Source organism: Lactuca sativa, chromosome 7 (assembly GCF_002870075.4).
Source record: "Lactuca sativa cultivar Salinas chromosome 7, Lsat_Salinas_v11, whole genome shotgun sequence".
Taxonomy (NCBI): domain Eukaryota; kingdom Viridiplantae; phylum Streptophyta; class Magnoliopsida; order Asterales; family Asteraceae; genus Lactuca; species Lactuca sativa.
In genome coordinates this window covers 193,630,027-193,642,119 of record NC_056629.2, presented here as the reverse complement: position 1 = coordinate 193,642,119, position 12,093 = coordinate 193,630,027, and the positions used below count along the sequence as shown (strand labels likewise).

Below are 12,093 nucleotides of genomic sequence, written 5' to 3'. Positions count from 1 at the left end.
TCTTGGATTATGGAGAATTGGTTGTGTCGTTTTGATTTTGTATAGACATCGATTCCTGAGGAGGTATGATTGATGAAGCCTTGGAAGTCGGACGCACGCTAGCTCAAAATCCGGCTCCTGCTCCCACTCCTCTTTTGGATTAGAAAATTGGGCTTTAGAAACTAGTCCACCAGGTTTAATGATAATGGGCTGTTACTGTATAACCAATAACATGTATAAAATGGGGCCCTTTGGCATTTGGGGGCCCGGGGCGGTCGCCCAGCTTGCCCAGGCCCATGGGCCGGTCGCCCAGCTTGCCCAGGCCCATGGGCCGGCCCTGATTAAATATAAGGTATACTTAAAGTAAGGTAAGCATAACTCACTTACTAGGAGGTTTGGCTAGGAACCGGGCTCTGCAGGGGCAGAACTTCCGAGCTGAAAGCTCTTCTTCTCAGGGCTTTCCGACACTCCGAGACTCACTTCTAAAACCTTGGAGGTGCTAAGGAAAAGCCTAGAAGGTTTGGGGTGTTTGAGAGAGAATAGGTGAGAAAGGTGTGAAGAATGGAGTGATTTGCACATTTTATTTATAGGATGTCTGAAGGCCGAATGCAGGGCGTTCCATACTGGGCGTTCCCATGCTACGTGTCACCATTTGGTGGCAAGCCGTGGTGAAGAAGCAATGGCTCAGACCGCGCCAAGTGTCACTCGCAGATTACTCCAAAAACTAACTATCTTCTAAAATCCATAATTTTTGCATACGCGCTCTGTTTTTGATGTTCTTTATATCCATACGTACGTAGGTATCGAAGAGATCTACATCTTTTGTTTAGACTCTGTCGGCTAATTTTAAATTTATTTTTAAAGTTATATTTTAACAGACTTAGACAATTAAAATCCATTAAAAATTCATAACTTTTTTATCCGACGTCCATTTTCAACTGTCTTTATATCGTTGATATCCTATTAATGAGATTTCAATTCTCATTTAGGTTGTGTCAGCTAAAAATTGATCGATCTAAAAAACGAATTCTGGGTTGTGCACTGCTTTGCTAGATCTTAGAAAAGTCATAATTTCCCCATACGAAGTCAGATTTGAATGTTTTTTTTACGCCCGCTCTCGGTTTAACGTATACTACGACTTTCATTTAGATCGCGCTAAGGCTAAAAAGTATTTTATCGTAAACTCACTTTTTACGATTCCCAGTGTCGTGTCGGTTTTGCCGTAAAATTTCGACATGTCATAACTTCTTCGTTATACCTTGGATTTTAGCGTTCTTTATATGTACGGAACCCTTGTGACATATACTATAACTTAGTTAAGATTATTTATTCTGAATAATCTTCTATCAAAAAAGTCATTTTTTAATTCTTATTATCTCTAAATTGGCTAGCCCGAGTCTGCAGATGTTACTCGCAAAGACTAAAATTTTATGGCATCTTTACTATTCATGTTGGCACGGATGACTCCACATTGTTTTGGAAAGACCTATGGCTTGGCTCATTGAAGTTCGAAGATTGATTTCCCAATCTTTATGCTTTGGAATCAAGAAAATCATGCACTATTTCATATCGATGCTCATCTAGTTGATCCTTGGTCTTGGTTGTCCGCGCCTATTAGTCTTGACTCGATTTCTGAATACTTTGATATTTCCTCTCTAATACACACCTTCAACTTCTCTGGTGTTTTCCAAAAAACCTCGCTAGCACATTTCACTCGATGACAAGTTCTCTATTGATTTAATGTGTATATTGGGCCTTCAATTACTTGGGTTAAAATGTAACCTTACAGGTCTTGTGTTTCATTTGGAGGGTTAAACTCGGAGGCATCCTGATGGCATATACTCTACAACGCAGAGGTATAACAGTTCCCTCCCCATTTGCAACGTTGCTTCTAAAACTATCAATCGCTTGTTAGTTGGGTGCAAGTTCACTTCCACGAGTTGGCAATGGGTGCTGAAATAGTGTGGTTCTGATGATCCACAATTTTCTTCATTGGTGGATTCTATTTGATTTTGTAGTTAGATGGGAAAACTGTCCCAAGAAAAGGTCGAACCTCATCACCACTGTAAAATCACCATTGTTTACAATTTTATTTGGAGCATTTGGAAGGCCCGCAACAGCAATGTGTTTAATAAAGTTTCCCTTTCTCCTACTATGGTATAGCTGTTAGTATCATTTTATTGTCTTTTTTCTTGGTGTAAACATACGGGTAACTTAAGAGATTTTAGTTACTTGCTAATTCACGGTGATTTTTAATATATTTTGCCGCTATAAATAAAAAGAAAAATTTACTAGATGGTTGGTATTTACTATTTAGTATAAAGCCTATATGATTAATGTTTGATAAGTCTATTATGATTAATGTCATTATGGTCGACGTCAACGGTCAACAAAAAGCTACGAAGCCATAAGCATAGACGTACGTGAGAAGATTTATGAAATAAAAAAAGATATTTGATTGGACCTCAAAGCATAATCGTATTATCTTAGTTTCTGATATGATGTAAATACGAATCATTATCGCGAATAAAACAAGATCAAATGGAAGGAGCACTTATGTTTCTTCCTCTTTATTTACTTTTCTTTCATAAAATCTACGCTACTGAACTCGATATCATTTCGAATTCACGGTTCTTGACAGATGGAGACACGTTGGTCTCAGCCACCGGAGTTTTCGAACTGGGATTTTTTAGACCAGGTAGCTCTGAGAACAGATACCTTGGTATTTGGTACAAGAAAATCTCTCTCAAAACGGTGGTTTGGGTCGCAAATAGAAACGACCCGCTCGCACCTTCATCATCAAATATGTTAAAGATCTCCGACACAGGAACTCTCGTCCTCTTCAACAATATCAACGGTATAGTTTGGTCATCCAACACAACATCATCACAAAACCCAACTGCGAAGCTTCTCGACAATGGTAATCTGGTTGTCAATGAAAAAAACAGTGAAAACGTTATTTGGCAGTGTTTTGATCATCCAACCGATACTTATATACCCGGCATGAAGTATGGGAGAGATTTATTGACTGGTAAGGAATGGTCTCTATCGTCATGGAAGAGTACCCAAGATCCAGCTCGAGGTGAATTTTCATGGAGCCTTGACACAAGCAGCTATCCTCAGAACCTACTAAAACAAGGTGAGGTGGTCAAGTTCCGTTGGCCACTGTCAAGTATACGGTTTGATAGGGATTCTTTACTAAACCGGAATATAAGTTTTACACAGAATAATGAATCAATCATGGCTTTTAGTTATAATCTTGATAATAGTTCTGCAGTATGGAGGTTCACTTTGAATCCATTGGGGGAGGTAGAACGTTGGGTGTGGGTAGAAGAAGATAAAAAATGGCAGCTACTCATGGTATTACCAAAAGATATATGTGATACATACAACATGTGTAATGGTTATGGAAGCTGCAGTGTTGCGACCTTTCAGACATGTGCTTGTTTGGATGAGACAAGATTTATGCCGAGAAACCAAAAGAGCTGGGAGATAGCAGTTTGGTCGGGTGGTTGTGTGAAGAGAACGCCATTGGATTGCAAAAGTGGAACAGATGGGTTTATCAAGTATTCTAATCTGAAATTGCCAGATGCACAAATTTCGTGGTTTAACAGGAGCATGAGCAGAAAGGAATGTGAAGCAGAATGCTTAAAAAATTGTACTTGTATGGCTTATGCAAATACGGATATAAGATTTGAAGGAAGTGGCTGCTTGCTTTGGTTCAATGAACTTTTGGACATCAGAGAGATACCTGAAAGCAATGGTGGTCAGGATATCTTTGTAAGAATTGCTTCCTCTGATTTAGGTAACTAACTATTGCTAGTTTTTTTTTTCATCATCGTCATCATCAAACCTGATATCCTATATATATGAAATGAGGTAAGAAGTTTTTTCATCTAAGTGCATCCATAATGAATAGTTAAATGACATGATTGACTTGAATGTTGTTAACATTCAATGGAATGAATATGGAATTCAATAGGAAAATATGGAACTTTAATTTTTAATATAAAAATGATTAACCAATAAACGATTTTTTTTAAATATGTTTCAATAAACTTTTGTATGTTCTTTTAGTAAAAAATGGCAAAGTTGTATGAAAAAGTGAAATGAAGATGTGGTAACCCATTAAATTTTATAGAGTTCAAATGCATTGTAGATGCCTTAAAGTCCACTTAAATGTTTAATGGAATTGTTTCTTTGTTGGTACTTGACATTAAATTAACATCTTTGCTATGTTATATCATACAGTTGTCGACAAGAAGGGTGGAGCAAACATTAAAATCATCTTAATTGTACTCTTTTTGGGGTGTCTTCTCCTAGGCTTCAGCGCTACATGGTTCTGGTTTGCAAGGACAAAAAGGAATGGTAGTGAACAAATGGAGGAAGGTAAGAAAATTACGCAATATAACCATTAAATTGTTGGCAATCTAATAAAAAGAACAAAAGTAGAGTAATATGTAACTTGAATAGATACAAATTTTGAGTAGATTCTCCAAGTTTGAAGTCTGTTTTGTATCTATTGCATAGGAAAACTGTTGATTAATGTCTCTGAATTCCAAGAAGATGCCATGGAGCTACCACTGTTTAGCTTCTCTACAATAGCAAATGCCACTGCCAGATTTTCACCTGAGAACAAACTTGGAGAGGGTGGATTTGGATCAGTTTATAAGGTAATAATGGTACTCAATATTTTGCAATTATATTGTATTTCAATCATATAACGTGGATGTTGCATTTTCGTAGTGTAAGCATTTCACTTATACATAGAGATACAAATGTAAATCACCTTTGCAACTTTTAATTTTTTCACATTACAAAAAGTGTAACTAAACTTTAGGGTCTGCTAGAAGACAGACTGGAGATTGCAGTTAAGCGTCTCTCCAAGACTTCAAGTCAAGGACTTGATGAATTCAAAAATGAAGTCATTTGCATTTCAAAACTTCAGCACCGAAATCTTGTGAAACTCCTTGGTTGTTGCATACATGGAGATGAAAAGCTGTTGATCTATGAATACATGCCAAACGGAAGCTTAGACTCATTTCTTTTTGGTTAGAATAATACATGCATATTATATACTACATAATTTCCCGCATTTGATTCATTTAAGGAACTAAACCAACATTGTTGGACAGATAGAACGCAAAGCTTGCTCCTTGATTGGACAAAGCGGTTGAGCATTATCAAAGGAATTGCTCGAGGACTTCTTTATCTACATCAAGATTCACGATTAAGAATCATCCATAGAGATCTTAAAGCTAGCAACGTTTTACTTGATAAAGACATGAACCCTAAGATATCGGACTTTGGCATGGCTAGAAGTTTTAGAGGAAATGAGACCCAGGCAAAAACAAAGAGAGTTGTTGGCACATAGTAATTAATGAAACTTTGAATTTGTTCTATTTTTCTTGAATTCATTACTTAACCTAATCTCATAAGCATTATGATGCATAATGAATGCAGTGGTTACATGTCCCCGGAGTATGCATTGAATGGTCTTTTCTCAATAAAATCGGATGTATTTAGCTTTGGAGTTTTGGTGTTGGAGATTGTGAGTGGGAAGAGAAACTGGGGATTTATCCATCCTGAACATGATAATAATCTAATTGGACATGTAAGTTCGATAGACTGTAAGATTCGAACCTGAGTACACTCCATTTATGGAGTGTTTATACAATATGATCACCACTAGCCTATGATGCGTTTGCAAATAGTTCTACTCTAGTCACTACTGCTAACTATTAATTACTACATTATATTCAGGCATGGAGTCTATATAACGAAGGAAGGTCAATGGAACTGGTTGATGAAAGGTTAGCTGAATCCTGCCATCCATCTGAAGTGATAAGATCAATTAAAGTGGGGTTGTTATGTGTTCAACAAAATGCTGCAGATAGGCCAAACATGTCATCTGTAATTCTAATGTTGGGAGGTGAGGGTTCATTATCGCAACCTAAGCCACCAGCTTTTTTCTTGGGAAGGGAATTACTTGTAGCTGCTTTCCCTTCAAGAACTTATCCAGATGGTTCAATCAATAACTTAACTATTACGGAGGTAGATGGTAGATAGAAAAATCACAAGTGGATCCTGGTAGTGGTTGCTTTTTTCTTTAAAAAACAGTCAACAAACTCATTGATACGAGAGCTAAACCGCATATGAACAAATGAGAAATGCTATATTTTTCCAACTAGTAATTTGGATCGAGTAGTTCAAAAATCATGTATCCTATATGGTTGGAAAATTGTGAAAGTTCTGTTTTGGATCCGGTTGTTCAAAAATCATGTATCTTATATGGTTGGAAAACTATGAAAGTCTATTTTTCAACACAAAAAACCATGTGTTAATTGGAGTTTTCTAATAAAGATATTCTATGTATTGATCGAAATGTGTTAGTTTCAAATGTATTGATATAAATAAGTTAGTTTGAAAAGTATAGGCATAAATAGTTTGTTTTAAATGGGGCCCAGTATTTTTGACTTGGACTTAACATTTATATATTTTTATTTCTAATACTTAAACGTTATCCCTTCAAAAATAAATTTCTTATTAATATACATATGTAAAGCATAACATGCTTATGAATAGTAAATGTGGTTTCGGTCTTTCTTGGATCATTGGCCGGTTTTTAGATGGTCGATGACTCAACATAACATGCTTAATTATCATAGTAACTGTGGTTTCTGGTTTTTCTTGGATCATTGACTGGTTTTAAATGGGATAGGGATGTAAGTGACCGTATATGGCTCTTTGATGAGACAAAAAGTTGAGTTGGGCAAGGTGACTAAAGATATAAAATGGGTTCTCCGTGTGGGTGTCGTTCGTATTATGGACAAGTTGATTGAACACGCCGAGTTTGCCAATGGCGTTCATTAGATCTACCATATTTATTTCGTCGTTGGAGAAGAGCTTGTTTGTACAGGTTTAAAAGCTCGGATTGATGTTGGAAATTACAATCCCAAGGCAAGTGATTCATGCTCTAGCCATATTTGCGATATGGAACAAGACATTGTCGATTTTGTGACGTTGGATTGCACATCGATGCTTGGTCTTGGTCACCTTGATATTGCAGGCTTGTGGATGTGTACCTTCGACACAGAGGAGTCCGTAATTAATAAAGATAAATATTATTACAAATCCAAAACAATCGTACATAATTAATCAATGTTGCATAATTTTGATTAAAGTCTCAAATATTATAACTAGAACGATAATATACATATTTAGCCATTAAAACTAGAACGATAGTAATGATTATACAAATTTTGTCGTTCGATATACGAGGTGACCCATTCAATTGCACATGGATGTTTGCAATGAATCCACCGTGACATTATACGATGCACGAGATACTCTCCTTCTAACTCTACCATGAGATATTGATTACCATAGAGGAGGTGTAACACCCATAAAAATCAAGCCAATTTAAAACTTTTTAAATCATTCAAAAACCGATAATTATTACAAATATATTTTCAAAATGGTTTAATGTCAGAGTATCCCATAATCAAATCATAAAAACATAAGGAGGTGCACAATCACGCCTTCTTCTTCCCGCGATATACGAGGTGACCCATTCAATTGCACATGGATGTTTGCAATGAATCCACCGTGACATTATACGATGCACGAGATACTCTCCTTCTAACTCTACCATGAGATATTGATTACCATAGAGGAGGTGTAACACCCATAAAAATCAAGCCAATTTAAAACTTTTTAAATCATTCAAAAACCGATAATTATTACAAATATATTTTCAAAATGGTTTAATGTCAGAGTATCCCATAATCAAATCATAAAAACATAAGGAGGTGCACAATCACGCCTTCTTCTTCCCGCGATCATCAGAAGTACCTGAAACATAATAAAAAACTATAAGCCTGAAGCTTAGTGAGTTTCCCCCAAAATACCAACACCATACAAACCATATCAATATCATATTAACAAACATCATGCATAATGAGCCATCAGCCTGACTGGACCGCCTCGCAGACTTTCAGTCTATCTGGACCGCTCTCCGAGCCTTCGGCACGTCTGGACCGCCTCTCAGGGCCTTTAGCCTATCCAGACTGCTCGTCGGGCCTTCGACCTAATTAATATGCCCTCCCGGGTCTGCAGTCTATCCGGTCCACCCAGGGTATGTTGGCCTTCAACACAAAGCAGGTTCGCCTCAACCCAACCCCAATCAAACAATCATGTGCACATAAATATCATACGCTAGCATGTCCATAACAGTCAAACCGATCTAACATATCACTAATCATAGCAACATCCTATAACCAGGATACCAACCTAACCGGTCACTAAGATAACATTATCCTATATACCAGGATACCGACCTAACCAGGTCACTAAGCATATCACCATCCTAACTACCAGGATGTAAATCAATAAGAATATCATGCAATAAACTTGGATACAAATTCGAAAAGGGCTGACGTTGGTGAAACATCCCAAAAATACGGTCCAAAAGTTTTGTTTTGAAATCATTTTAGAAAAACCATAATTCATCAACATCATAATAAAATTACAAGTCATGTATTCCCAAAACATCATATCAAAATACTGTATCAAATCCATGTGTCAAAACATTAGAATCTAAAACATCCCAGGCTATAAACTGTGGTGTGTGTCATGCAGTCATCCCGAGCTCTTCCCCTTGCTAGTGGAAGTACCTGAAACCAAAGCTGAAAACTGTAAGAATGAAGCGTAGTGAGTCTCCCTAAACTACCATATACCACACACATAACATGCAACTAGGAGATACGGGCTCCGCCCACTCTTATGGAGATTCGGGCCCCGCCTACACTCTGCTGTCTAGGAGATTCGGGTCTCACCCACACTCCGTTGTCTAGGAGATTCTGGCACCATCCACACTCTGCTGTCTAAGAGATTCGGGCCCCGCCCACACTCCGTTGTCTAGGAGATTTAGGCCTCGCCCATACTCTGCTACTAACATGCATACAAGTATCACACAGACAACAAGTATATCTATTCCTATCAAGCAATCATATATCTATACTCAAATAATACTATGAGATTCGGGCCCTGCCCACACTTGGCTACTAACATATCACATATACGGGCCGACCTTGGTGCCATAGACCCGTTCCTACTGAAGGAAACTCACCTCGCAAAGCTGACTGCTGAAATCTTGAGTGAGGAATCTCCGACGGCTGCTCCAACGACTCCCCGTCTATTAATATCACAATAACACTTAGTTAAAACCTAATAATCTTCCTTGGGGTAAAATGACCATTTTACCCCTAGTCAAAGTCCACGCTTTGGTTAAAGTTAACTTTCTGGTTGACCCAACTCGCTGAGTTGCTCCATCAACTCGTCGAATCCTAGAATCCTGTAATCACGATCTAACTCGTCGATTCACCTCCCCGACTCGCTAAGTTCCCTGGCTACTCATAGTCACGATTTATTGAATCAACTTGTTGAGTCTCCTCATCGACTCATCGAGTTCTACCTTAAGCTAAAACGGGACAATTGTCATAACCCCAAACCAGAACGGTAGAAACGTTCGGGGGCGGAGGACGTCATGTTTAGTATCACAACACATGTATCATAGCAATCATAGTAACAAACAACCATTGTATTAATATTAAAGTGTTTACAAAGTAGTGACTCACAAAAGATTGAATCCAACAGCAAATAACAAAACAAGACATGAAGCTACTATACTTCATCTTATGAATCCCATAGAACGTACCTGTTTACTAGTCTCCTGAGAATACAAGTTATTTTGAAAGAGTATATCAGTATTTAAGCTGGTGAATTCATAAGATTTTAGTGATGTAATGTAAGTTGTAAGTTCTTTTTAGAAAAGTTCGCTTGTTCCTACAGAAGATCCTATATCTCCTTATATGATGAAAGTTAAGTAAACATGACTCTACAATCCTTTCTATGAGTCTTAAATGGATACAAGTTATATAAATCCCAGAGAAAACAAAAAATTGATTGTGTGTATCTGCCCTAAGCCCACAACCAAACATGGAACAGGGAATGAGGCGAAAGGCACACATCCCATTGTTTGTTAGATCATCGTTGTATATAACCCTGGCGTATTCACTTGGTACTCACGAAGTTAACTGCAATAGTTCCTTTATATTTGATGAAAACATTCTTTAAGAAAACCCTTATTTCTTTTAGTAAAAATGGTAACCATAATGGTTCCTTCTATAATCATTTAGTTTATACTAGATATATATAATCTAATATCGAATAGATAGGTAGTTATGTGAATCTGCCCTAGGCCCACAAACAAACAAGGAACAAGAAGTAAGGCGGAAAGCACACATCCAACTACCTATCAGGTATTAATTATATATAACCCTGATGTATAAACTAAGTTATTATATAATTAACCACCTAAGGTCCTTTAAGTTATACTTGTTTAATAAAATGGATTAAACCCATTTCTAGTAAGTTTCTAGTTTTGTCTACCAAATGTTCTATTTGAAAAGTATGTTTTGTACTAGAAAACGGTGTATTGAATTTGTATACTCTGACCTGGTCCATACCCGGTACTCCTTATGATTACTTGATGTATACGGAATATATACAGAGCTAAGATCGGGTAGATAGTAGGTTGGGTGAATCTGCTCTAAGACCACAACCAAAAAAGGAACATGAAATGGAGCGGAAAGCACACATCCTACTACCTGTCGGATCCGATTAATATATATTCCTGATGTATAAACTAAGGAATCATAAAGTTAGCATTATAGGCCCCTTTCTCTTGAATGTACTATGACTCGATTGTTCTGTTTGTCGCTTGTATTGATGTAAGTTTTCAGTTGTTTTTCATACTGAAGTATTGACTACCTTAAAACTAGTTTGGTTTATTAAGGTCATAATCTGATATGGTTGTACCCATACTATACGCTCTTCCTGCAAGAGATTTTGGTTACAAAATGTGACTTCAACAAACAAATTGCTAAGCCGTGAAGTAGTCTCACATTAAAGTTATCTTGTATACCACATTTATTATCACCTTTTGTTTAGAACAATGAGTTAGTGATCATGGGTATAATATTGTTAATCATGATTTGTTCTTCTGTTATAGTATTTAGTATGTTCTTTCTGTTATCGTGTATTGTATCTTCCTCCCTGTTTCTCTTTATAATATGTTTCTCTATGTTATCGTGTATTGTATCTACCTCCCTGTTTCTCTTTATAGCATCTTTTCTATGTTCTAGTGTGAATTGAACCCCTAAACTATACCTATTGTAGTTTACTAGTATGTTTACTTGAACTGATATCGACTTAAAGAAAAGGCTCATTTTATCTACTAAGTTATGATTATACTTTAAAAATGGAGTTTTGTAAACTTAAAAGTAACATAACTTTAAAAGAGTTTTTGAAATGTTTTGATCACTTATAAATACATAAGCAATCCTTTAAAAGATGTTTATAACAAAACATTTACACAATTATCATTTTGTCCAACTTGTATTCCCCTCTTTAAAAGCATTTAAAACAGTTTAAAAGATTAATTATAGGGGTATGAACTCACCTTATGTGGGTGATTCAATCGAATATGCGCGTAAGGATGAGAAGTTCCACGAATGAAGTCTCGAGACACTAACGAGTCCTAATGACATATAATGGAATATATTGGCAGGAATTTAGTGTTTAAAGCAACTGACATGTAAGGAAACACCCTTAGGGACTAAGAAACACTTGGACTAAGTGTTAGAATCTCATGTGACTCATCAATGGGGTGTATACAGCCTAACCATGGAGTGTACGGCCAGGGGTGTACGGCCATGGAGTGTACGGCCGTACACTCATGGTCAAACATGCATAAGACGGTCTTTGAACAATGGGAAAGCTAGTGGGTCGATTTCTCATCAAGAATATGAACTAGATTCTCACTTTGGAAGCCCTTTTGGTGTGTTTTGAGGTGTGTACGGCCATGCAAGGGTGTACGGCCGTACACTCCTTTTTTTCCAGCTAAAAAGTCGATTCTAAGGTGTTTAACACGAGTTTCTAATGTATACTAAGCATAGGGAAAGGATACTTACATTTTGGAGGCTCAAAGAGGGTTCACGGCCACCAAGAACAAGTGTGTGTTCTTGGTGACAGATGAAGATCTACCTAAAA

General features: G+C 37.1%; 1 protein-coding gene across 1 annotated transcript; it reads left to right on the top strand.

The window, feature by feature from the left end:
- The first annotated feature begins 2,463 nt into the window (after positions 1 to 2,463).
- Positions 2,464 to 6,412, top strand: LOC111901022 (G-type lectin S-receptor-like serine/threonine-protein kinase At4g27290). The gene is made up of 7 exons (XM_023896888.3): positions 2,464 to 3,784; positions 4,231 to 4,368; positions 4,510 to 4,652; positions 4,820 to 5,030; positions 5,115 to 5,352; positions 5,443 to 5,593; positions 5,743 to 6,412. Exons 1-7 carry the CDS (start codon positions 2,521 to 2,523, stop codon positions 6,046 to 6,048), a joined length of 2,451 nt encoding a protein of 816 aa, XP_023752656.1. The 5' UTR covers positions 2,464 to 2,520; the 3' UTR covers positions 6,049 to 6,412.
- Positions 6,413 to 12,093: the final 5,681 nt, after the last annotated feature.

Coding starts and splice junctions, on each gene's coding strand:
- LOC111901022 (XM_023896888.3), top strand. CDS start 2,521: ATGGAAGGAGCACTTATGTTTCTTCCTCTTTATTTACTTTTCTTTCAT. Junction 4,369..4,509: donor TAGTGAACAAATGGAGGAAG/GTAAGAAAATTA, acceptor TCTATTGCATAG/GAAAACTGTTGATTAATGTC. Junction 5,594..5,742: donor ATAATAATCTAATTGGACAT/GTAAGTTCGATA, acceptor CATTATATTCAG/GCATGGAGTCTATATAACGA.